We start from the raw sequence: 27,830 nt of genomic DNA, 5'->3' as shown, positions 1-27,830 counted from the left end.
AAGGTTCCCTCAATCCCAAAGGGCCAAGCCCCAGACCCAGGTCAATATATAAATCAGACCTTACCCACAAATCACGCTGTTGCCAATCCTTTAGAACCTAAAATCTAAAGGTTTATTCATAAAAGGAAAAAGATAGAGATGAGAGCTAGAATTGGTTAAATGGAATCAATTACATACAGTAAGGCAAAGTTCTTGGTTCGAGCTTGCAGCAGTGATGGAATAAACTGCAGGTTCAAATCAAGTCTCTGGAGTACATCCACAGCTGGGATGGGTCATTCAGTCCTTGGTTCAAAGCTTCAGCGTAGCAAAGTTCCTCCAGAGGTATGAAGTAGGATTGAAGACCAGCTGGAGGAGCTGCAGCAGCTTTTTATACTCTCTTGCCATGTGGTCTTTCTTTCTTTGTCCCAAGGACAAGCTGTCCATCACATGGCCTGGAAAACCCTCAGAGTTCTGTCCATCGGCAGGTCCCTGCATACCTTGCTGAGTCACGAGGCGTGTCTGCCTTCTCTCATTGGGTCACTTGTATAGCTGATGGTCCTTAATGGGCCATCAAACAGGCTAGGCAGAGCTGACACCAACTTGTCTGGGGTGTCACCCAGAAGCATAGCATAAGTTTGGAATACAGACAGTATAGAGCCAATACTTATATCTTTAAATACAAAATGATACATGCAAACAGATAGCATAATCCTAACAAGCAAATCATAACCTCATCTTAGACACCTTATTTGACCCCCTTTATACAAGATTTGGTGCCACTACAGGACCTTGGTTGCAACAATGTTCTATACGGTCCCAGTTCAAGTCAATAACATCACAAGGTGGTAATGGGTAAGGCCAGTGCTGCGCATAGCAGGGCTGTGAATGCTTGGAGGGATGAGTCTTAGGCTTCATAGTGTTCCATGTAGGTCTCATCTGTGATGAGGATGAACATTGAGAGAAGCGGTTGTCCTGCATGTCTCCTTCCTCACCACTATGCATGGAGATCAGTGCAGGAGATGAAAGATAGTACCATGCTATGTAGCTCGGGGAGTGTTCGGTTTTGAGCAGTGGTGACTGTGGTGCAGAAGAAACTGCTATGTCAGTATGATGTAGCAGTTGCACTGGTCCCGCCTTGGGGTTGCGGTCGACCATTTGAGCCCTGACCAGTGCCGGATTTGGTTTGTTAGCCGACATCAAGTCTGGAGCTGGTGCCAGTGTTGGCAGCATTGATTGCATTGCCGCTGCCTGTGTTGCATGCCACACTGGGATAGTCAGTGCCGTGGAGGAGACTTGACGTCTCAACTCCGGTGCTGCATTTTGGGGCTTGGCAGAGGTCCGCTGACAGATGGTGCTGGAGGAGCCCAGTGCCTTATAAGTGCTCTTTCTGGATGAGTGGAGCACTGAGGGTAAAGACCTCGCTGGAGAAGCTCTCTTTTTGTGAGAGTTCCTTGGAGAGGTCGAGGCTCGCCTCCTGATAGTTTTGGAAATCGGAATCTTATCGTACCTTAGGAATCTCGGTTTATGAGACTCCCCGGAGAACGTCTCTTGCAGAGGTTGGAGGGATTTCTCCATCAGAAGCATTTTCAAATGGAGATCCCTATTACGTCTTGCTCTTGACTTCAAATTGCTGCAGTGTATGCATTTCTGGGAGATATGAGTTTATCCCAGACACTGTATGCAGGATGCGTGGCTGTCAGAGACTGGCATCAGTTCATGGCAGGAGCCACATTTTTTAAACCCTGTTGAGCCCAGCATGACTTCAGTTAAGCCTCTCCCCCGCTCAGTAGATGAGGGTGGGAGTTAATTGAAGTGGTAAACTGTAGAGCTATTCCTAAACGGACAACTAAGTAAAGAATTATTTGTTGTTGTTGTTGAAGAAAAACCTGTAAGAGGAACTAACAAAACTATGTAACTATATACAGACTGGTTTCAGAGTAGCAGCCGTGTAGTCTGTATCTGTAAAAAGAAAAGGAGTACTTGTGGCACCTTAGAGACTAACAAATTCATTTGAGCATAAGTTTTCGTGGGCTACAGCTCACTTCATCGGATGTATTCAGTGGAAAATACATTCGGGAGATTTATATACACAGAGAACATGAAACAATGGGTGTTACCATACAGACTGTAACAAGAGTGACCAGGAAAGGTGAGCTATTACCAGGAGGAGAGAGGTGGGGGCGGGCAGAAGAGGAGGGGGAACCTTTTGTAGTGATAATCAAGGTGGGCCATTTCCAGCACTTTACAAGAACAGTAGGAGGGGAAATAAACAAGGGGAAATAGTTTTACTTTGTGTAATGACACATCCACTCCCAGTCTTTATTCAAGCCTAAGTTAATTGTATCCAGTTTGCAAATTAATTCCAATTCAGCAGTCTCTCGTTGGAGTCTGTTTTTGAAGTTTTTTTTGTTAAAAGTGGCAATTCTTCAGGTCTGTAATTGAGTGACCAAAGAGATTGAAGTGTTCTCCGACTGGTTTTTGAATGTTATAATTCTTGACATTTGATTTGTGTCCATTTATTCTTTTACGTAGAGACTATCCAGTTTGGCCAATGTATATGATGGCATATATCACACTGATAGATGGCAGGTGAACAAGCCTCTGATAGTGTAGCTGATGTTTGTGACACCACTGACTTCCTGAGGAAACTACAATCCATCGGTGATCTTCCTGAAAACACCATCCTGGCCACTATGGATGTAGAAGCCCTCTACACCAACATTCCACACAAAGATGGACTACAAGCCGTCAGGAACAGTATCCCCGATAATGTCACAGCTAACCTGGTGGCTGAACTTTGTGACTTTGTCCTTACCCATAACTATTTTACATTTGGGGACAATGTATACCTTCAAATCAGTGGCACTGCTATGGGTACCCTCATGGCCCCATAGTATGCCAACATTTTTATGGCTGACTTAGAACAACGCTTCCTCAGTTCTCGTCCCCTAATCTACTTGTGCCAGACAATCCTGCTGTCAGACTGACAGAGCCAGAAGAGAACCCAGAAGTTACCTACTACAGGACAGGCCCAACAAAGAAAATAACAGAACGCCACTAGCCATCACGTTCAGCCCCCAACTAAAACCTCTCCAACGCATCCCCAAGGATCTACAACCTATCCTGAAGGATGACCCATCACTCTCACAGATCTTGGGAGACAGGCCAGTCCTTGCTTTCAGACAGCCCCCCAACCTGAAGCAAATACTCACCAGCAACCACACACCACATAACAGAAACACTAACCCAGGAACCTATCCTTGCAACAAAGCCCGTTGCCAACTGTGTTCACATATCTATTCAGGGGACACCATCATAGGGCCTAATAACATTAGACACACTATCAGAGGCTCATTCACCTGCACATCTACCAATGTGATATATGCCATCATGTACATTGGTCAAACTGGACAGTCTCTACGTAAAAGAATAAATGGACACAAATCAGATGTCAAGAATTATAACATTCAAAAACCAGTCGGAGAACACTTCAATCTCTTTGGTCACTCAATTACAGACCTAAAAGTGGCAATTCTTCAACAAAAAAACTTCAAAAACAGACTCCAATGAGAGACTGCTGAATTGGAATTAATTTGCAAACTGGATACAATTAACTTAGGCTTGAATAAAGACTGGGAGTGGATATGTCATTACACAAAGTAAAACTATTTCCCCTTGTTTATTTCCCCTCCTACTGTTCTTGTAAAGTGCTGGAAATGGCCCACCTTGATTATCACTACAAAAGGTTCCCCTGCCTCTTCCCCCCTCCCCCCCCCGCTGGTAATAGCTCACCTTTCCTGATCACTCTTGTTACAGTCTGTATGGTAACACCCCTTGTTTCATGTTCTCTGTGTATATAAATCTCCCCACTGTATTTTCCACTGAATGCATCCGATGAAGTGAGCTGTAGCTCACGAAAGCTTGTGCTCAAATAAATTTGTTAGTCTCTAAGGTGCCACAAGTGCTCCTTTTCTATATACAGACTAATACTAATGAAACTATGCAACTAAGTATAGATTAATAAGAAGTTCCTATGTAACTTGTAACTCCCCCCCCCGCCCCAGAAAGTATCAAAGAGAGTACTGCCGCGGAACTCAATCTGCAACCAAGGTCAGTTGAGAAGGAACTGAGGTGACTGTCGGGGGTGCACGCACTACAGGAGGCGCCAACAGCTGCACGAGACAGCTCCTTTGCACGCCCTTCTCCCGACTGAGTACTGCTGCAAAAAATCTCCGGTGCAGGGATGCACCGACATCTAGAGTGGAGCACCCACAGGGACACCACTAGAAGAACCTGCATTATGTGATGCCGTACCTGTCCCATGAGGCATTGCAAACCGTTCCCAAAGCACCCTGCAGGCAGTTGCACAGTGGGATAGCTACAGGTGCATTGCTCTTTGTGTCAATGCAAGAGCTGTTAGCAAGGATGCACTCTCCCGACACCAGGAGCTAGTGTGGACACGCAACAGCGGTTTTAAAGTGGCATAACTTTTGCCGACAAAACTTTGTAGTGTAGACAAGGGCTAAGTATGGCCTACATTCTTTGTTCCTAGATGTATACATTTATATTTAGCTATATTAAAACTCATACTGTTTACCTGCCCCCAGTTTACCAAGAGACTGAGATCACCCTGAATCAGTGACCTGTCCTCTTCGTTATTTACTACACCCCCAATTTTTGGTTCATCTGAAGACTTTATCAGCAATAATTTTATGTTTTCTTCCAGGTAATTGATAACTATGTTAAATAGGATACCTTCTAGCGAGCCCAACCTCACTTAAGAAGTGGCCCCCTAGGAGCACGTCTCTCCCACCCCTACCCACATGGGCACCGGATCACACACCATCTCTTTCACCTACATGAGACAGAGTGCCATTTTGTACCCTAAAAAGTACTTACCTTCCCTGCATAGTGAATGATGCTGAACCCTAGCACACGGCCCCTACATGGCTGGAAGTGTGAGTTCCCCTTGAAGGTGCTGTTCAGTTTATCCACAAAGGTTTTATCAGTCGCCTGCAACACAAGAGATTTCATAGTAAAATCCCACAAAATGAGAAATTAATAGTAATTATTTATACAGCATCTCCATTCCCACCAAGACACTGGGCAGGGATCTACAACTGACTAGAAACACATTTCAATACAATACAAATACAATAAAAGCCACCCTAAAAGCCGAGACAGTGATGAAGAGAATTCTTGTCCATGCAGCAACTCCCTCTACCAACAGCTACTTAGCCTTTCTGCAAATGCCCATACTGTAAATCCACCCACTAGCTTCCCAGATTGGTATCCACCCACATTTGAACAAAGAGATGTGTCGGATTCTCCATCAATTGAAGTCTTTAAATCAAGATTGTATGGATCTTTTAGGAAGAGACTCACACAATCTCAGTCACAGGTTACTGGGCTCAGTGAAGGAGTTACTGGGTGAAATTCTGTGGCCTGTGTTATGCAGCAGGTCCTTTCTGTTTGTCTATTATGTGTTGCACAGAGATGATGCCATATCCCAGGTACAGCTGCAGTATTCCAAAGTGAAACTATATGAATGGTGGAATCTTCATTCTTAGAGGTTTTTAGGGCCTGGCTTGACAAAGTCCTGGCTGGGTTGATTTTGTTGGGGTTGGTTCTGCTTTGAGCGCGGGGTTGGACTAGATGACCTCCTGAGGTCTCTTCCAACCCTAATCTTCTATGATTCTATGGTCTAATGTTCCTCTCTGACTTACAGATCTTTGAACTCTAAATGGCATAACAAAATAGGCAAAGGCCCTGATTCTGCGAACACTTATACACATATTTAACTTTACACACGAGTGGTCCCACTGAAATCAAGTGGGCTACTTGTGCATATCTGTATGATCAAGACCTAAAGCAAATTTGGGGGAATTAAAAAAAAAATAAAATAAAATAAAAAATCTAATAGGCTTGGTACATTGTGAGGAAAAATAAAAATCTACCAGGTCAGCTGGAGAATCCTAAAACTCCTTAAAGTGCTCAGGGTGTAATTCCTTTGGGAAAAAAATGCAAAGAGCAGCAGCAGCCAATATGACTTCACAGGGAGCTAGCTTCAAAGATTTGGGGAATGTAATCGAATAATGCCAAAAGTAAATGGAAATCAGCATAAAAATGTATCACTCTTCGGTAAGGAAATGTTTCACTTGCTGTTACTTCAAGTATCAGGCAAGATGCTATAGGATTATCAGTGAAAATGATATTTCTTTGTGTCTGGTTTGTTCACTTTGTATGCTTAGCATCTACACTGATATTTTTTGACATTCTCCACTATCACTCAAGTCCCAGCTCTACTGATAGGTACAGAAATGCTGGGCTGGGACGGCATGCTTCTGTCCCGAGTAAGTAGGTCAGCTGACAATGGGATGCAGAGGTGAGAATGAGTGGACAGCTGGAGTAACACAGGGAACCAGAACTGCCTTGACCATATTGGTATCACCAGGATGACTTTTGCCTTGCCTTGCCTGATCTTTACCAGCACTTTCAGCAGCTGGGGAATTGGAAGAAATGTGTATATCAGATGATCCAATCATTTAAGCAGGAAGGCCTCTCTGGTTGAATTTGGGCCTTAAGCATCCCTGGAACAGTATCTCTGACAATCCCTGTTTTCGCTTGATGGAGACAGATCCCTCAACAGAAGACCCCAATGAAAGAATATATTCTGTGTCACCTGGTCTTGTAGTTCCCACTCATGGTCCCCAGAAAAATGCCTGCTAAGCCTGTCAGCTAACATGGTTTGTTCCCCCGTACGTGAACCGCAGACAGTGCGATGTGATGGTGAATGAGCCACTTCCAGAGGTTGGCACTTCTGTGCCCAAGTGAGAGGATCTTGCTTTGCCCTACTTGTTGATATAGCAGACAGCTTTCATATTGTCTGACAACCTGCATGTGCTGATTCTAGATCAGAAGCAAGCAGCGTTTTCATGATTCATACACAACTTTCAGTTCTAGAATGTTGATAATCTGTCTCACTGGGGACAAAGTGCCCTGAGCTACATGGCCCTTTATATGGGCTTCTCATCCCAACAGAAATGTCACTCTTTCTTTTTTTTTACTGGAAAAGAAGGGGGTTAATAGGATTCCCATACAAATGTTCTGTCTCTCCTTCCACCAGTTCAGTGAGTGGAGATTTCACCAACGTACCATGATCAACATGTCTAGACTGTGTTGGCCTGGTGCGTACGCCTGCTTGAGCCATGCCTGAATGCAATGTAGATGAGTCTCGCAAACAGGGTTACGTGTGAATGATGCCATGTGTCCCAAGCAAACAAGGCAAAATTGCACATGTCTGAGGGGTTGCTGGAGGTGATACATCAAGCTGTGTGTAATTTGGAATCTCTCGAGAAGAGAGTATGTTCACTCTGTGGTGAGCTCCAATCTTGCCACAATAATTTCTAAAGTCCATAGGGTTAAAGTGGCCTTTTCTGTGTTTAGGCTGAGATGTTGGAATAAGAGCCTCAGGGTGCATGTGGACTCTTGCACTAACTGGTATGTTCAACTTTTGATTAACCAGTCAAAGTAAGGAAATATTGATACACCTTGACGTTGTAGATGGGTTGCCACTACAGCCAGAACCTTTGTAAATACTCTTGTTGCAGTCAAAAGGAGGTGTTCCAGTCCCCTAATCATTTTTGTTGCCCTCCGCTGGACTCTTTCCAATTTTTCCACATCCTTCTTGTAGTGTGGAGCCCAAAACTGGACACAGTACTCCAGATGAGGCCTCACCAACGTCGAATGTAGGAATGAAATCAGGAGGGCCAAATCGCACCTGGAGCTGCAGCTAGCAAGAGATGTCAAGAGTAACAAGAAGGGTTTCTTCAGGTATGTTGGCAACAAGAAGAAAGCCAAGGAAAGTGTGGGCCCCTTACTGAATGAGGGAGGCAACCTAGTGACAGAGGATGTGGAAAAAGCTAATGTGCTCAATGCTTTTTTTGCCTCTGTCTTCACTAACAAGGACAGCTCCCAGACTGCTGCGCTGGGCATCACAACATGGGGAGTAGATGGCCAGCCCTCTGTGGAGAAAGAGGTGGTTAGGGACTATTTAGAAAAGCTAGACGTGTACAAGTCTATGGGGCCGGACGAGTTGCATCCAAGAGTGCTAAAGGAATTGGCGGATGTGATTGCAGAGCCATTGGCCATTATCTTTGAAAACTCGTGGCGAACGGGGGAAGTCCCAGATGACTGGAAAAAGGCTAATGTAGTGCCCATCTTTAAAAAAGGGAAGAAGGAGGATCCTGGGAACTACAGGCCAGTCAGCCTCACCTCAGTCCCTGGAAAAATCATGGAGCAGGTCCTCAAGGAATCAATCCTGAAGCACCTTACACAAGAGGAAAGTGATCAGGAACAGTCAGCATGGATTCACCAAGGGTAGGTCATGCCTGACTAATCTAATAGCCTTCTATGATGAGATTACTGATTCTGTGGATGAAGGGAAAGCAGTGGATGTATTGTTTCTTGACTTTAGCAAAGCTTTTGACACGGTCTCCCACAGTATTCTTGTCAGCAAGTTAAAGAAGTATGGGCTGGATGAATGCACTATAAGGTGGGTAGAAAGTTGGCTAGATTCTCGGGCTCAAGGGGTAGTGATCAATGGCTCCATGTCTAGTTGGCAGCCGGTGTCAAGTGGAGTGCCCCAGGGGTCGGTCCTGGGGCCAGTTTTGTTTAATATCTTCATAAATGATCTGGAGGATGGTGTGGATTGCACTCTCAGCAAATTTGCGGATGATACTAAACTGGGAGGAGTGGTAGATATGCTGGAGGGCAGGGATAGGATACAGAGGGACCTAGACAAATTGGAGGATTGGGCCAAAAGAAACCTGATGCGGTTCAATAAGGATAAGTGCAGGGACCTGCACTTAGGACAGAAGAACCCAATGCACAGCTACAGACTAGGGACCGAATGGCTAGGCAGCAGTTCTGCGGAAAAGGACCTAGGGGTTACAGTGGACGAGAAGCTGGATATGAGTCAGCAGTGTGCCCTTGTTGCCAAGAAGGCCAATGGCATTTTGGGATGTATAAGTAGGGGCATAGCGAGCAGATCGAGGGACGTGATCGTTCCCCTCTATTCGACATTGGTGAGGCCTCATCTGGAGTACCGTGTCCAGTTTTGGGCCCCACACTACAAGAAGGACGTGGATAAATTGGAGAGAGTCCAGCGAAGGGCAACAAAAATGATTAGGGGTCTGGAACACATGACTTATGAGGAGAGGCTGAGGGAACTGGGATTGTTTAGTCTGCGGAAGAGAAGAATGAGGGGGGATTTGATAGCTGCTTTCAACTACCTGAGAGGTGGTTCCAGAGAGGATGGTTCTAGACTATTCTCAGTGATAGAAGAGGACAGGACAAGGAGTAATGGTCTCAAGTTGCAGTGGGGGAGGTTTAGGTTGGATATTAGGAAAAACTTTTTCACTAGGAGGGTGGTGAAACACTGGAATGCGTTACCTAGGGAGGTGGTAGAATCTCCTTCCTTGGAAGTTTTTAAGGTCAGGCTTGACAAAGCCTTGGCTGGGATGATTTGATTGGGGATTGGTCCTGCTTTGAGCAGGGGGGTTGGACTAGATGACCTCCTGAGGTCCCTTCCAACCCTGATATTCTATGAATAGAGGGAAACGATCACGTCCCTCGATCTGCTGGCAATGCCCCTACATATACATCCCAAAATGCCATTGGCCTTCTTGGCAACAAGGGCACACTGTTGACTCCTATCCAGCTTCTCGTCCACTGTAACCCCTAGGTCCTTTTCTGCCGAACTGCTGCCGAACCATTCGGTCCCTAGTCTGTAGCGGTGCATGGGATTCTTCTGTCCTAAGTGCAGGACTCTGCACTTGTCCTTGTTGAACCTCATCAGATTTCTTTTGGCCCAATCCTCTAATTTGTCTAGGGCCCTCTGTATCCTATCCCTACCCTCCAGCGTATCTACCTCTCCTCCCAGTTTAGGGACATCTGCAACTTCCTGAGGGTGCAATTCACACCATCCTCCAGATCATTTATGAAGATATTGAACAAAACCGACCTGAGGACCAACCCTTGGGGCACTCCACTTGATACCGGCTGTCAACTAGACATGGAGCCATTGATCACTACCCGTTGAGCCCGACAATCTAGCCAACTTTCTACCCACCTTGTAGTGCATCCATCCAGCCCATACTTCTTTAACTTGCTGACAAGAATACTGTGGGAGACCGTGTCAAAAGCTTTGCTAAAGTCAAGGAACAACACATCCACTGCTTTCCCCTCATCCACAGAGCCAGTTATCTCGTCATAGAAGGCAATTAGATTAGTCAGGCATGACTTGCCCTTGGTGAATCCATGCTGACTGTTCCTGATCACTCTCCTCTCCTCTAAGTGCTTCAGAATTGATTCCTTGAGGACCTGCTCCATGATTTTTCCAGGGACTGAGGTGAGGCTGACTGGCCTGTAGTTCCCAGGATCCTCCTTCTTCCCTTTTTTAAAGATGGGCACTACATTAGCCTTTTTCCAGTCATCCGGGACTTCCCCCGATCGCCATGAGTTTTCAAAGATAACGGCCAATGGCTCTACAATCACATCCACCAACTCCTTTAGCACTCTCGGATGCAGCGGATCCGGCCCCATGGACTTGTGCTCGTCCAGCTTTTCTAAATAGTCCGAACCACTTCTTTCTCCACAGAGGGCTGGTCACCTCCTCCCCAGCTCATCTTGTCTTGACTCTTTTTCCCTAACCCCAAGATAGAAGCAGGCTAGACTAAAAGAAAGACTTTCTTCCAAGAGGAAGGCTGGCTAGCCTTGCTCTTGTTTAAGGAACTTTATTCTCACCTGAGAGTGCTGAAATCATCATAACATCCCGTCCTCTGCCCATATGTTGGGATACCTAATTGCCAGCATCACAGAAATACTTAAGATCTTTTTTTGCCTCCCTTCCCTGTTGTGTTACTTTCTCTTAACCTATATCTTTCTCTCTGCTTTTCATCAGATCCTGAAATCAACTGCATTGCATCAGCATAGAGACATGAGATGACCATAGCCCTGCCCATGGAGAAGAGACCCAAACAGATAATGTCCCTGACCAGAAAGTGAACCAGGGTCCAAGCAACAGGTGCTGTGGTTGATCTGCCAGCCAAAGCCTCCATTCATGACTGACCAGACATCCAGTGTGCCAAGAACACCAAGAAAAATCATTCCCCCCCCCCCCCCCGATCTTTTCTATCCTCTCTCTCCTCCACCTTGTGTCAGCCTGTCTGTTGGAAACAGGAGACTTAACTACCCTTTGCACACCAGGACTGAAAGTAAAATTAACCCTTTCCTTTTCAAAGAAAGGTTATTTTGAAAATAAGAGACTGATATTTTGCCTCCAAAAGAAGAGAGACTTTAAAGGTTTTGATTAAGTTTGTTTTGCTGAATTTCAGTTACAATATAAATGCTTGTTTTAATTTCTTGTTCTTTCTTGTGTTTGATTAATAAACTTTCAGCTTTAGAATCAATGTTTTGGGTGTTTGCCAAGAAATCGAGTAAAGTAAGGTCTATGTAGGAAAAAAACCTGGACTTCTTTGTATCACTGTTTTCATGTTAGACAGTGAAATCACCTTGAACGCTTTTGATCCTTGAAATTAATACAACAGAACTGTCAAAATGTTTGCTTTGATGATGGTGCTGACTGGGATGAAAATGACAATGGTGCATTTGGTTTTTGCTTTTGCACCCTTTGTCACATCATCTACATGCTAATGATAAAAGGATGGCAGAGGGGTAGGTTTTTGCCTGTGGCAGGATTGAGTCCTAGTATATTTCCTCTTTGGTGCCAGATTATTTATGCTGAGGGAACAAAGTGTGGTTCTAGAGCCGTTAAGCGTGTACAGTGACTCATCTGTCTGCTCACTGAACAGGTGGCCTTCAAATGGTAGAACTACAACCATTGCCTGCACTTTTCAGAAAACCCAATGAATGGAGCCATGATGACCATTTCATGGCAACAGCAGTTGCCAGAAAGCACGAGGCGGTGCCTGCCCCATGCAGAGCTGTTTGGAATGATGACCTAGCCTGCAACTGTCCTTTGTCAAGTACAGACTAAAACTGTTGTCTGCAGTCCTGGGGGAATATGTCCTGTAAATTCACTAACTATCAGAGGGGTAGCCATGTTAGTCTGTATCCACAAAAACGTGGAGTCCGGTGGCACCTGACAGACTAACAGATTTATTTGGGCATAAGCTTTTGTGGGTAAAAAACCCACTTCTTCAGACACATGGAGTGAAAATTACAGATACAGGCACAGATATATTGGCACATGAAGAGAAGGGAATTACCTTACCAGTGGAGAACCTCAGCCTGGACCAGTCCACACAAGAAATCCACTTCCTGGACCCTACAGTGCAAATAAGTGATGGTCACATAAACACCACCCTATACTGTAAACCTACTGACCGCTATACTTACCTACATGCCTCCAGCTTCCATCCAGGACACATCACACAATCCATTGTCTACAGTCAAGCCCTAAGATACAACCGCATTTGCTCCAGTCCCTCAGACAGAGACAAACATCTACAGGATCTTTATCAAGCATTCTTAAAACTACAATACCCACCTGGGGAAGTGAGGAAACAGATTGACAGAGTGAGACGGGTACCCAGAAGTCACCTACTACAGGACAGGCCCAACAAGGAAAACAACAGAACACCACTGGCCATCACGTACAGCCCCCAGCTAAAACCTCTCCAGCACATCATCAATAATCTACAACTTATCCTGGAAAACGATCCCTCACTCTCACAGACCTTGGGAGGCAGGCCAGACCTTGCTTACGGACAGCCCCCCAACCTGAAGCAAATACTCACCAGCAACTACACACCACACCACAGAAACACTAACCCAGGAACCAATCCCTGTAGCAAACCCCATTCCCTGCTCTGTCCCCATATCTACCCTAGTGACACCATCATAGGACCCAACCACATCAGTCACACCATCAGGGGCTCATTCACCTGCACATCTACTAATGCGATATATGCCATCATGTGCCAGCAATGCCCCTCTGCCAAGTACATTGGCAAAACTGGACAGTCTCTATGTAACAGAATAAATGGACACAAATCAGACATCAGGAATGGTAACATACAAAAGCCAGTTGGAGAACACTTCAATCTCCCTGGACATTCAACAACAGATTTAAAAGTAGCCATCCTTCAACAACAAAACTTCAGAAACAGACTTCAAAGAGAAACTGCTGAGCTACAATTCATTTTCAAACTTAACACCATTAATTTGGACTTGACCAGGGACTGGGAGTGGCTGGCTCACTACAAAAGCAATTTTCCCTCTCTTGGTATTGACACCTCCTCATCAGTTATTGAGAGTGGACCACATCCCCCCTGACTGAATTGGCCTTGTCAGCCCTGGTTCTCCCCTTGTAAGGTAACTCCCTTCTCTTCATGTGCCAGTATAACTATGCCTGTATCTGTAATTTTCACTCCATGCATCTGAAGAAGTGGAGATTTTTACCCACGAAAGCTTATGCCCAAATAAATCTATTAGTCTTTAAGTTGCCACCAGACTCCACGTTGTTTTTGTAAAGTCATATTTTGTCATGAGTGCTTGCTAATTTAGAATCCTAAATGCAAGCTCAGTGATCAATACAATTATCTCCTGAAGAGATCTAGTCACTTAATGTCCTTATGGAGTCCAATTTATTAAGTCCAGCATAAAGTCTTTCAAAAGAAAACTCAAACTTAAGTAGTCTTTATCCCAGTTTCAGCTGGTCCCAGCCCCTCCTCCCTGAGGGCCTGTCTTCTTCCCAAATGCCTCTTGCTTGGAGTTTGGCGTTCTCCACAGGTTGATTCAAGGCCCTGCAGGAGCCATCTCACTCCCTGCAGCGTCTGCAGGAATCCACCAACCACCACCTGCATCTGTCTCCCTGTTTATGGGGCTCAGAAGCCTCCTTAAGCCTTTGGTCCAGGTGCACTGGACCCTGCTTCCTCATAAAGGGGCCAGTCACTCTGTGACATACCCTGTGTTTGACAGTTCCTAAGTGAGAGAAAGTAGCAATGCTCACAACAGCTTAGACACTATCTGGGCTCACTTCTTGTGAGCGTGGTTTCTGCAGGTATTCTGGTGACACAGTCCCACTGGAAATGGATTCAGAAGATGGGTATGAGTCCTCTGAATCAAATGACAGTGCCATCAATACCGGAGAGGAGTGTGATCTAGCTTGACTCATAGACAGTACTGGTGAAGGAAACCACATGGTAGCCTGTGCTCACTCAAGTCTTGGTTCATAGAATCTTAGAATATCAGGGTTGGAAGGGACCTCAGGAGGTCATCTAGTCCAACCTCCCTGCTCAAAGCAGGATCAATCCCCAATTTTTGCCCCAGATCCCTGAATGGCCCCCTCAAGGATTGAACTCACAACCCTGGGTTTAGCAGGCCAATGCTCAAACCACTGAGCTATCCACTTAGGTTGCCCCTAAAGATGCGGGGATTCTGGTTCTGTACAGACAGTGAAATTGCTTGGCACTGTATGTGGAATCAATGCCATTGATGGAGGATTTGTTGTCATCCTCTCTCTCGTTGGTACCAGAGGTGCCATGCTCTGTGCCAATATCAGCCATTTTGAAGTTGCACTCTGAATCAAAGAGCATTCATCTCTCCATACAATGGCTGTTGGTCCCATCGGCACCCATTCAGTCAGTATGGAATGATCCTGTACTATGGGGAGCTCTTCTCCAGCAGACTTGGTGCTGGTTGGTGGTGCCAGGCCCTCTGACTTAAATGTTACAGAGCCAGGATCGCGGTTCTTATGAGCGCTGGATATGCCCATGCCATGGCAGGGAGTCTCATGAGATGCGGAGGACAGGCTCTTCTCTGAAGAAGACTTAGAGGGAGATTTATTCCTCTTCTCTTTAAGGGAATGCTTCAATCTCCCTTCCTCACTCTTTCCCTAGTGCTTCTTACCACTGTCCTTTGAAAACTATTTCAGAGAAGGAGCCTTGGAGCCAATCAACACTGAGCTTGATGGAGCACTCTTGAACTCCTGCAGCTGGTGTACAGAAGGTCCCACAAGCCTGAGTTCCAGTCTACCCTCATGGGCCTGTCCATTAGAAACATTTTAAGCCAGCGGTCTCTGGATTGCATCATCCTATGCAATAACAAGCAGCAGATACCACAGTTAGAAGTAATGAGAGTCTGTCCCAGGAGTAGAGGCAGGTATCGTGGTCTTCCTTCATAAGAAGCAGTCTGAGACAGACCACACAGTTTTTAAATCCAGGCGACCTGGGTATGTTAGGAATCTGTTCTTCAAGAGGGAGATCAGTGGGGGAGTTAAGTCCTGAAAATGATCCCCCTTTGCACTTACTTTCTACTGTAGGCAACAGTTACCTAAATATAAATAAATACACATATACCTATATATAAATAACAATACACACAAAATCAAATAACTAGCCAAATCTCAACTGGCTACAGATACAGCTCACTCCATCTCAGGCCAAGGACGGGGAGGAACTGGAGTGGCAGATGGCTGGTGCCACATTTTATATCCTTGGAAGGGAGTATGAGGGTAGGCAGGTGCATGTATAAGCCAATGGACACTGCTTGTGAGAAGCTTCTGGTCTCGGCACATGGAATGTGGACTATAAGATGGATAGAAAGTTGGCTAGATTGTCGGGTTCAACGGGTAGTGATCAATGGCTCCATGTCTAGTTGGTAGCCGGTATCAAGTGGAGTGCCCCAAGGGTCGTTTTTGTTCAGTATCTTCATAAATGATCTGGAGGATGGTGTGGATTGCACACTCAGGAAGTTGCAGATGACCCTAAACTGGGAGGAGAGGTAGATACGCTGGAGGGTGGGGATAGGATACAGAGGGCCCTAGACAAATTAGAGGATTGGGCCAAAAGAAATCTGATGAGGTTCAACAAGGACAAGTGCAGAGTCCTGCACTTAGGATGGAAGAATCCCATGCACCGCTACAGACTAGGGACCGAATGGTTCGGCAGCAGTTCGGCAGAAAAGGACCTAGGGGTTACAGTGGACGAGAAGCTGGATAGGAGTCAACAGTGTGCCCTTGTTGCCAAGAAGGCCAATGGCATTTTGGGATGTATATGTAGGGGCATTGCCAGCAGATCGAGGGACGTGATCGTTTCCCTCTATTCGACATTGGTGAGGCCTCATCTGGAGTACTGTGTCCAGTTTTGGGCCCCACACTACAAAAAGGATGTGGAAAAATTGGAAAGAGTCCAGCGGAGGGCAATAAAAATGATTAGGGGACTGGAACACATGACTTATGGGGAAAGGCTGAGGGAACTGGGATTGTTTAGTCTGTGGAAGAGAAGAATGAGGGGGGATTTGATAGCTGCTTTCAACTCCCTGAAAGGGGGTTCCAAAGAGGATGGATCTAGACTGTTCTCAGTGGTAGCTGATGACAGAACAGGGAGTAATGGTCTCAACTTGCAGTGGGGGAGATTTAGGTTGGATATTAGGAAAAACTTTTTCACTAGGAGGGTGGTGAAACACTGGAATGCGTTACCTAGGGAGGTGGTGGAATCTCCTTCCTTAGATATTTTTAAGGTTAGGCTTGAGAAAGCCCTGGCTGGGATTATTTAGTTGGGGATTGGTCCTGCTTTGAGCAGGGGGTTGGAATAGATGACCTCCTGAGGTCCCTTCCAACCCTGATATTCTATGATTCTATGAATGCATGTACAATCAAGCTCTTGAAGAATGAGTTGGTTTTCCTTATAAAAATGAAATACTTGTTTTTAAATAATGTTTAAGTATAATTATTTATAATTTTTTTTTATCGCCTCAGCTGAATGAGTGCACCCTTCCTTGTTTACTGGATGAGATACTGGTCATACATAAATAACAGTACCTGATCATATAACTAAAGACTAATGTAATGCATATGCACAAACAGGACACATGTTAAGGTTATACAGAAAAACTTAACGTTAGCCATTTCCTGGTTTTTGAGTGTTTATATGGAATTTCCTGGTACATTTTTTATTAGGGCTGTTGATTAATGGCAGTTAACGTATGCAATTAACTAAAAAATAATTAATTGCAATTAAAAAAATTAATCGCGATTAACAGCGGTTTTAATCGCACTGTTAAACAATAGACTACCAACTGAAATGTACTAAATATTTTTGGATATTTTTCAACATTTTCAAATATATTGATTTCAATTACAACACAGGGTTGGTCCTGCTTTGAGCAGGGGGGTGGACTAGATGACCTCCTGAGATCTCTTCCAACCCTAATCTTCTATGATTCTCCTCAGACATCTGTTGCACCAGCCCCCACAACATCTTCTCTGATCCACAGCTTGTCCCTGTACCACTCTAGTCACAATTGCCATACCTGAGGGAACATGCTCTGCTCATCCAGGAGAGACAGCAGCCCCAGCGGCTTGGCCAGGAACAGGTCCTGCAGCAGGAGAAGGAAAAGAGATGAGCCCCTTACCTAACAGGAGTGAAGGCAGTCCATCCTCTCCTGAGAGGCCATCTCCCCTCCATCTGCTCACTACGCTCTCTGCCCCCACCTTCAAAAGAACTTTTCCCAAGATCCTAACCCTCCCAACACTGGATACAGCACTTCCTCCCTCCCTCCCTCGGGCCTCTGCCTAGGGCTAGAGGGATCTCTCCCACACCCAGCTCTAGGTCACTCACCAAAATGGGTTTGTTATTGTTGAATGTAATTTCCTCCCAGGGCAGCCCTTCCTCCTGGTACACGGCCTGCTCCAGTTGGAAAATATGCTGAGACACAGAAGAGAGTAAAATTGGAGCTCCCAGCAGCACCAACAGCCTTCAGCCAAGTCATGCATCCTTCCCCTCGACACTCTACATGCAAGGCAGAGTCACAGCTTCAAACCTCCCCAAGACAAGATCACTGCTGTGAGCAGTCCCTCTGTGCCAGGCCCACCATCCAATGGTAACCCCCATGCATGAGGAGGCCTCTGCTCCTGGTCTCCACTCTGCTCCCATGGCAGGATCACCACTCTGGGCTCCCCCAGCCCCATGGGGGCCCTACTGTACAGGGAGAGGTCACCACTCTGCCCTCCCATGGCTCTCCCAACACCCTGCGGAGCACCCTGCCAGGCCAGAAAATGTCACACCTGGAACTCACATAATTGAAGAAGTGCTGCAGCTGCTCATTGGCCAAGTTTATGCAGAGCTGCTCAAAACGATTCACCACAAAGTTCTCAAACCCAAAGATATCCAGGATCCCTAGAAGGAGGGAGATGAGCCTCAACATAGACCCCTGTAGACTCACCTATGGGGTGGCTGAATACTCCTTAAACTAAGCCCCCTACTTTGGCAGCTAAAGACTCCCCTCCCTGAGCCCCATGCCTTCACACCAAGCTCTCATCCCCTCAGAGACTTGGCCTTGTGAGACCCCCTCCCCCCCCGCATAATGCCTCTTCCACAGGCTGCCATGACACCCCTGCACTGCGTCTCATTCCCCTCACACCAATCCCATCCCTGCAGCCAGCTACACCCCAGCTCCCTCCACCCCACAGAGACCCACCTCACAGAGAACACTAGAACTAAATTCCAGTGAACTCTAGTGAGACCCCCAGCAACAATCCAAACCCCAGCACAAGCCCTGCCCCATTGCAAAGACTGCATTCTCCCCCAGAATTACATCTGTGCAGCCAGGTTCCTCTTCTGACTGTGTCCTCCAGAGACACTGTGAAAATAATCTTCCCCAAGGCTACCATCTCCTGGGAATTACAACCCTGTATTCAGTCCTAGAGACACCTCCACCCCCATGGTGCTTTGCCCCTTTGACTGTAGCATGTGCATTCAGGGGGCTGACAGGAGCAAAATAGTTGGGACTCACCAATCTCCCTCAGCTCCACCTCAGGATCCACATTCTCAGCCAGCAGTTCATTGATTTTGCGGACAATCCAACCAAACACGCGGCCATATGCCACCTTAGCAATGGAGTCCCGGGCATCTGCACAGCCAGACAGTAAAGAAAGATGGTCACCTAGCCACAGGTGCTCCTTCCCCTCGAAGAACTTCTGAGCTTCTCCCTAGGCCACCAAGAGGCCCTTGGGGTGGGACCCTCCTCCACCTGGGGGCCCAAGAGACCTAATGGCTCCAGAGAGAGAACTGGGTACCGTTGCACATGCTAAACAGGGAATGTGGGGCCTGGGCTATTTCTCTGCACCTCCCCCCACATGTGATTAATGCTCTGTCTGGAGTAGATTATGAAGCTCTGTTGAGACTGTAACTAGCTATCCATTACAAGATGGATTTTGACCCCTACCCACCCTTAAGATTCCTTGGGAAGACAAAAAGAAAAGGAGTACTTGTGGCACCTTAGAGACTAACCAATTTATTTGAGCATAAGCTTTCGTGAGCTACAGCTCACTTCATCGGATGCATACTGTGGAAAATACAGAAGATGTTTTTATACACACAAACCATGAAAAAATGGGTGATTATCACTACAAAAGGTTTTCTCTCCCCCCACCCCACTCTCCTGCTGGTAATAGCTTATCTAAAGTGATCACTCTCCTTACAACATGTATGATAATCAAGGTGGGCCATTTCCAACACAAATCCAGGGTTTAACAAGAACGTCGGGGGTGAGGGGTGTAGGAAAAAACAAGGGGAAATAGGTTACCTTGCATAATGACTTAGCCACTCCCAGTCTCTATTCAAGCCTAAGTTAATTGTATCCAATTTGCAAATGAATTCCAATTCAGCAGTCTCTCGCTGGAGTCTGGATTTGAAGTTTTTCTGTTGAAATATCGCAACTTTCATGTCTGTAATCGCGTGACTAGAGAGATTGAAGTGTTCTCCGACTGGTTTATGAATGTTATAATTCTTGACATCTGATTTGTGTCCATTTATTCTTTTACGTAGAGACTGTCCAGTTTGACCAATGTACATGGCAGAGGGGCATTGCTGGCACATGATGGCATATATCACATTGGTGGATGTGCAGGTGAACGAGCCTCTGATAGTGTGGCTGATGTGATTAGGCCCTATGATGGTGTCCCCTGAATAGATATGTGGGCACAGTTGGCAACGGGTTTTGTTGCAAGGACAGGTTCCTGGGTTAGTGGTTCTGTTGTGTGGTATGTGGTTGCTGGTGAGTATTTGCTTCAGGTTGGGGGGCTGTCTGTAGGCAAGGACTGGCCTGTCTCCCAAGATTTGTGAGAGTGTTGGGTCATCCTTCAGGATAGGTTGTAGATCCTTGATAATGCGTTGGAGGGGTTTTAGTTGGGGGCTGAAGGTGATGGCTAGTGGCGTTCTGTTATTTTCTTTGTTAGGCCTGTCCCGTAGTAGGTGACTTCCGGGAACCCTTCTGGCTCTGTCAATCTGTTTCTTCACTTCCGCAGGTGGGTATGGTAGTTGTAAGAATGCTTGATAGAGATCTTGTAGGTGTTTGTCTCTGTCTGAGGGGTTGGAGCAAATGCGGTTGTATCGGAGAGCTTGGCTGTAGACGATGGATTGTGTGGTGTGGTCTGGGTGAAAGCTGGAGGCATGTAGGTAGGAATAGCGGTCAGTAGGTTTCCAGTATAGGGTGGTGTTTATGTGACCATCGTTTATTAGCACTGTAGTGTCCAGGAAGTGGATCTCTTGTGTGGACTGGACCAGGCTGAAGTTGATGGTGGGATGGAAATTGTTGAAATCGTGGTGGAATTCCTCAAAGGCTTCTTTTCCATGGGTCCAGATGATGAAGATGTCATCAGTATAGCTCAAGTAGAGTAGGGGCGTTAGGGGACAAGAGCTGAGGAAGCGTTGTTCTAAGTCAGCCATAAAAATGTTGGCATACTGTGGGGCCATGCGGGTACCCATAGCAGTGCTGCTGATTTGAAGGTATACATTGTCCCCAAATGTAAAATGGTTATGGGTAAGGACAAAGTCACAAAGTTCAGCCACCAGGTTAGCCGTGACATTATCGGGGATAGTGTTCTTGACGGCCTGTAGTCCATCTTTGTGGGGAATGTTGGTGTAGAGGGCTTCTACATCCATAGTGGCCAGGATGGTGTTGTCAGGAAGATCACCGATGGATTGTAGTTTCCTCAGGAAGTCAGTGGTGTCTTGAAGGTAGCTGGGAGAGCTGGTAGCGTAGGGCCTGAGAGGGAGTCCCTGTGGATTAGTATGTTGTTCAGAGGTGTGTTGGAAATATTTCTTGAGTCGGAGACGTCGAAAATAGGATTCTAGGTCACCACAGAACTGTATCATGTTCGTGGGGGTGGAGGGGCAGAAGGAGAGGCCCCGAGATAGCCCAGCAGAAGCAGCTGTCCTAAGAGTATAGTTGGATAGGTTAACAATATTGCTGGGTGGGTTGAGGGAACCATTGCTGTGGCCCCTTGTGGCATGTAGTAGTTTAGAAAGTTTAGTGTCCTTTTTCTTTTGCAGAGAAGCAAAGTGTGTGTTGTAAATGGCTTGTCTAGTTTTAGTAAAGTCCAGCCACAAGGAAGTTTGTGTGGAAGGTTGGTTTTTTATGAGAGTATCCATTTTTGAGAGCTCATTCTTTATCTTTCCCTGTTTGCTGTAGAGGATGTTGATCAGGTGGTTCCGCATGGCCCCACAGTATGCCAACATAAGTGATGCTGCTTTTCCACAATTTCAGCCCGTGCACATCGGCGGAAGCACTCTATGTAGAAGTCCAGTCTGCTGTCTCGACCTTCAGGAGGAGTCCACCTAGAATCCTTCTTTTTGTAGTGTTGGTAGGGAGGTCTCTGTGGATTAGTATGTTGTTCAGAGGTGTGTTGGAAACATTCCTTGAGTCGGAGACGTCGAGACCTCCCTACCAACACTACAAAAAGAAGGATTCTAGGTGGACTCCTCCTGAAGGTCGAGACAGCAGACTGGACTTCTACATAGAGTGCTTCCGCCGACGTGCACGGGCTGAAATCGTGGAAAAGCAGCATCACTTGCCCCACAACCTCAGCCGTGCAGAACACAATGCCATCCACAGACTCAGAAACAACTCTGACATCATAATCAAAAAGGCTGACAAAGGAGGTGCTGTTGTCATCATGAATAGGTCGGAATATGAACAAGAGGCTGCTCGGCAGCTCTCCAACACCACTTTCTACAAGTCATTACCCTCTGATCCCACTGAGAGTTACCAAAAGAAACTACAGTATTTGCTCAAGAAACTCCCTGAAAAAGCACAAGATCAAATCCGCACAGACACACCCCTGGAACCCCGACCTGGGATAATCTATCTACTACCCAAGATCCATAAACCTGGAAATCCTGGGCGCCCCATCATCTCAGGCATTGGCACCCTGATAGCAGGATTGTCTGGCTACCAGCACTCCCAGCTACCTTCGAGACACCACTGACTTCCTGAGGAAACTACAATCCATCGGTGATCTTCCTGATAACACCATCCTGGCCACTATGGATGTAGAAGCCCTCTACACCAACATTCCCCACAAAGATGGACTACAAGCCGTCAAGAACACTATCCCCGATAATGTCACGGCTAACCTGGTGGCTAAACTTTGTGACTTTATCCTTACCCATAACCATTTTACATTTGGGGACAATGTATACCTTCAAATCAGCAGCACTGCTATGGGTACCCGCATGGCCCCACAGTATGCCAACATTTTTATGGCTGACTTAGAACAACGCTTCCTCAGCTCTCGTCCCCTAACGCCCCTACTCTACTTGAGCTATACTGATGACATCTTCATCATCTGGACCCATGGAAAAGAAGCCCTTGAGGAATTCCACCATGATTTCAACAATTTCCATCCCACCATCAACCTCAGCCTGGTCCAGTCCACACAAGAGATCCACTTCCTGGACACTACAGTGCTAATAAACGATGGTCACATAAACACCACCCTATACCGGAAACCTACTGACCGCTATTCCTACCTACATGCCTCCAGCTTTCACCCAGACCACACCACACTATCCATTGTCTATAGCCAAGCTCTCCGATACAACCGCATTTGCTCCAATCCCTCAGACAGAGACAAACACCTACAAGATCTCTATCAAGCATTCTTACAACTACAATACCCACCTGCGGAAGTGAAGAAACAGATTGATAGAGCCAGAAGAGTTCCCGGAAGTCACCCACTACGGGACAGGCCTAACAAAGAAAATAACAAAACACCACTAGCCGTCACCTTCAGCCCCCAACTAAAACCCCTCCAATGCATTATCAAGGATCTACAACCTATCCTGAAGGACGACCCAACACTCTCACAAATCTTGGGAGACAGGCCACTCCTTGCCTACAGACAGCCCCCCAGCCTGAAGCGAATACTCACCAGCAACCACATACCACACAACAGAACCACTAACCCAGGAACCTATCCTTGCAACAAAACCTGTTGCCAGCTGTGCCCACATATCTATTCAGGGGACACCATCATAGGGCCTAATCACATCAGCCACACTATCAGAGGCTCATTCACCTGCACATCTACCAATGTGATATATGCCATCATGTGCCAGCAATGCCCCTCTGCCATGTACATTGGTCAAACTGGACAGTCTCTACGTAAAAGAATAAATGGACACAAATCAGATGTCAAGAATTATAACATTCATAAACCAGTCGTAGAACACTTCAATCTCTCTGGTCACTCGATTTCTGATCTCAAAGTGACTATCCTTCAACAAAAAAACTTCGAAAATAGACTCCAACGAGTGACTGCTGAATTGGAATTCATTTGCAAATTGGATACAATTAACTTAGGCTTGAATAGAGACTGGGAATTGCTGATTCATTATAAAAAGTAACCTATTTCCCCTTGTTTATTCCTTCCCCCCCCACTGTTCCTCAGATGTTCTTGTTAAACCCTGGATTTGTGCTGGAAATGGCCCACCTTGATTATCATACACATTGTAAGGAGAGTGATCACTTTAGGTAAGCTATTACCAGCAGGAGAGTGGGGTGGGGGGAGAGAAAACCTTTTGTAGTGATAAACACCCATTTTTTCATGGTCTGTGTGTATAAAAACATCTTCCGTATTTTCCACAGTATGTATCCGATGAAGTGAGCTGTAGCTCACGAAAGCTTACGCTCAAATAAATTGGTTAGTGTCTAAGGTGCCACAAGTACTCCTTTTCTTTTTGCAAACAAATGCTTAACTTTTAACGCATGAGAACTTAACTAGCACCTGCAGATGTCCTATGGACTTCCCTATAGAAGTATGCCCAATTCAGAATGTGCCTGTGCATTGAAAGATGTAAACATTTAGTCAGGTCTGAACTCCATAGACACACATGTGCCATTCTAATCGAAAGACTTATCAAACACCCTTATTTAAATAATGAATACACAGGCTCAAAGTATAATTTTTAAACCTTATCCCCCCACTTGACCTCTCACCTGCTTTTGCTATTGCTGTTTCAAACAGCAGGAGGTCAAAGTGCACTATTAGTTAGTGTTCCGTAGCAGGGTCCACACAGCCAGACGGTGCATGGCAGGCTACAGTGCTGTAGGTTTACACTCCAGCTTGCCACACACTAAATAGTCATGTGGACAAGCCCTCTGCATTCCCCATCAATGGAATATTCTGTTATTAATCAAAACAATAATAGTATTTCTCTCCCTCTTCCCAAGACGAGAAAGAATTGATAAGTTTACAGAGTTTGTGACAATAACCACATATCCCTGTATTAATTGTATATTTTGATCTGTAGCTAAAATCTGATTTTTCTGTCCTACGTTCTAAGACGGGGTGGACAAACTACGTGCCACGGGCCACATTCGGCCTACCAGCTGATTTAATCCGACTCTCGAGCTCCCGTGCTCCAGGCAGGGAGCAAGGTCGGGGGCTGCTCCACATGTGTGTGCCGCAGCTCCCAGAAGCAGCGGCATGTCTCCCCTATGGCTCCTATGTTTAGGGGCAGCCAGGGGGCTCCACGCACTGCCCCCGCCCCAAGCACCGACCCTGCAGCTCCCATTGGCTGGGAACCATGGCCAATGGGAGTTGCAGGGGCGGCGCCTGTAGATGAGGCAGCGCACAGAGCCACCTGGCTGCACCTCTGTGTGGGAGGCAGAGGGAGGATATGCAGCTGCTTCTGGTAAGCGCCACCTGGAGCCTGCACCCCGATCTCCTCCCATGCCCCAACCCCCAGCCCTGACCCCCTCCCGCCCTCCGAACCCCTCGGTCCCAGCCCGGAGTCCCCTCCTGCACTGCAAACCCCTCAACCTCAGCCCCACCCCAGAGCCTGCAGCTCCAGCCGGGGGCCTCCCTCCCCATACTCCAACCCCCTGCCCCAGCCTGGAGCACCCTCCCACACCCTGAACTCCTCATTTCTGGTCCCACCCCAGAGCCCACACCCCCATCCAGAGCCCTCACCCCCTCCTGAACCCCAATCCCAATTTTGTGAGCATTCATGGCCCACCATACAATTTCCATACCCAGTTGTGGCTCTCAGGCCAAAAAGTTTGCCCACCCTTGTTCTAAGGGTATTCTGAAGCTCCACAGGGTGTCTGGACTCCTTAGCAGTAGGAGGAAAATTAACTACTTCCTCATTGGTGAGGGTGCAACACGATTATGAGTGCAAATAACAATTATACTGCACTCAGAGACCCAGCTGGAAGCTCCAGCAGACCAAGGAAACCAGTTTAGGTGGGAGGGAATACAATCCCCAGGGAATCTGTTAATGATCCCAGAGACAAAACAGGGGCCAGCTTCTTAAGGGCTGACTGACTATGTCTGTCTGTCACACATAAACACAGCATGATGGACTAAAACCTAACAGAAAGAGAGGGAGAAACATTCTGTCTAAGAGGTAACTGAAGATAGACCATCTGGCTAGTAAGCATATATAAAAGATTAAATCTTACCAGGAGAGACATCTGTTTTGTTTGTAAATCATCTTTTTACTCTATTAAACAAACAAGTTGCTTTTAAGCAAAAGCCATCAAGCATCTCAGAAATTCCCATTTCTGGAGAGACAGTTGAGCAAGCACTCAACTTAGAGGGGTATCTGCAACATATGGATCTGTGAACCTAGGTATCTACCCTGCTTTTGGTCTAGAAGAGCATGGATAACGGATTCCATACAGGGCAGAGCAAGTTGCAAGAGCTGAAAGTAGGCGCTAATGTACAGGGAGATGTCAGCAAACCAGTAAAGTGCCTGAAACCACTATGGCTTATTGCTAAAAGCAGCCAAGTCAGCAGGCCGTAAAATGGCCATGTAGCAAACTCAGCTTGACCAAGGCAGGAGGGGAGGGGATTTTGAGTGCCACAGAAAGGGCAGCTTGACCCCGCAGCCTTCCTGATAAGAATTGTGTTGAAGTTGCTGATGCATGCATTTTAGAAGAGCAGGATGTGCCCCAGGAATGTCTACTGGGGCCTCAAGGCTGCAAACTCTGGGAAAAACCCACACCTGGGATCAATAATCAGAAGGAGCCTCTTGCTTGCCCATTGGAACTGCTTGCTTAACAAATTTTTTTAAGGGACATGTCATTCTATTACTAATGTATAAATAAGGGGGAAAAGTTTGAGGTAGTGGGATTCTTTGGGACTGAACTCTCCCTCTGGATGCATCTTGTGTTCCCCACCGGCAGACGGGCTGCCGCTGTGCCACTCGAGAGCCACACACAGCTTTGGTAATTATCGAGGGTTGGGGGTGTTTTTTTAATAACCTGTTGCCGACGTGTGTAAGTGCATGAGACTAAGTAAAGTTTAGCTTTAAATGAAAGCACTCGTGTTGTCCTGTTTGTGCCGCCATCTATCGGTCAGACGGCTGTGTCTCCCCTGATTTATTTCCTGACACCACCTGGCACAGAGTAAAAGTTACCAAGAGCTTTGGGTTGAAAGAACCCTGGGTAACAAAAAATGGTTTGTGTATATGGGAATGAGCAAGGGGGATGGTTTTGCTCTGTGTGCATGTAGCACATTGGGGAAGTTATGTCAATGTGATGAATTTTAATTCAAAATATGATGAGGCCGATGATCTCCTCTCCTATGGCAGAGTTTCATATTCTAGGTCTGGGACCTTTGGCAGCTCGGTCTTCTGCATTCACAAGCCCGCCCCGACTGAGGGGGGTTAACTGTTTTGGTGGACCATAGCTATGGGAGGTCCTGCTGCAAAGACAGGGATGTCTCTCAGGGAACCAAGGCTGATCCCACGGAGGGCTTATGGGGGGAGCCAGTACAGAGATAGAGGTGATGTGTTTGTGTTGAGTTTTGTACCAACTGAATCTCCCTCAGGGACTGATGTGTCTTCTCAGATATAATGAACTGCAACATCTGAGCCTGCATATGATAAAGCTCTGATCAGTTGCAGATGGAAGTGAGTTTATCACCCTTAGGCTGGGGCTTAGTCTGAGGGCAGACATGCTGGATAGTGAATTATGTTACAAACGCCTCAAGTTCTTTGAAGCACATCCCCCTTCCCACCTACATCACCTCCGTTCTTGCCTGGGTAAGAATACACTACCGACCACCTGACCAGAAAGGTGATGAGGACTGTGAAATGTTCCAGGAGATGAGAGAGACTATAAAAGTAGAAAACTCAATCATAATAATAGGGGATTTCAACTATCCCCACAATCAATGAAGTATATGTCACCTCAGACTGAGATACAGAGATAAAGTTACTAGACACCTTAAATGACTCTTCCTTGGAGCAGCTAGTCCTGGAACCCACAAGGGGAGAGGAAATTCTTGATTTAGTCCTAAGTGGAGCACAGGATCTGGCCCAAGAGGTGAATATACTTGAACTGCTCAGTAATAGCGACCATAACATAATTAGAATCATAGAATCATAGAATATCAGGGTTGGAAGGGACCTCAGGAGGTCACCTAGTCCAACCTCCTGCTCAAAGCAGGACCAATCCCCAATCAAATCATCCCAGCCAGGGCTTTGTCAAGCCTGACCTTAAAAACTTCTAAGGAAGGAGATTCTACCACCTCC

At 46.3% G+C, this 27,830-nt stretch overlaps 1 protein-coding gene and 1 long non-coding RNA gene across 3 annotated transcripts in view; one reads left to right on the top strand and one right to left on the bottom strand.

Annotated features, from left to right (window-relative positions):
• Positions 1–27,830, bottom strand: part of LOC102946597 (myosin-IIIb) — a 144,354-nt gene that overhangs the window by 97,032 nt on the left and 19,492 nt on the right. For both annotated transcript variants that reach the window (XM_037902509.2, XM_037902510.2), the window contains exons 10-14: positions 18,799–18,915; positions 18,082–18,182; positions 17,625–17,711; positions 17,317–17,382; positions 4,879–4,992 (exon numbers count right to left, since the gene is read on the bottom strand). In XM_037902509.2, the coding sequence (XP_037758437.1) occupies positions 4,879–4,992; positions 17,317–17,382; positions 17,625–17,711; positions 18,082–18,182; positions 18,799–18,915 (485 nt within the window). The remainder of the gene's footprint in view (positions 1–4,878; positions 4,993–17,316; positions 17,383–17,624; positions 17,712–18,081; positions 18,183–18,798; positions 18,916–27,830) is intronic.
• Positions 7,136–27,659, top strand: LOC122465866. The gene is made up of 3 exons (XR_006290986.1): positions 7,136–7,146; positions 16,331–16,333; positions 27,476–27,659. It is a non-coding gene; the product is annotated as an uncharacterized LOC122465866 (long non-coding RNA).

The sequence above is a fragment of the Chelonia mydas genome, chromosome 5 (genome assembly GCF_015237465.2).
Source record: "Chelonia mydas isolate rCheMyd1 chromosome 5, rCheMyd1.pri.v2, whole genome shotgun sequence".
NCBI lineage: Eukaryota > Metazoa > Chordata > Testudines > Cheloniidae > Chelonia > Chelonia mydas.
The sequence above is the reverse complement of the archived record's forward strand: the minus strand, read 5'-3'. Positions and strand labels throughout refer to the sequence as shown.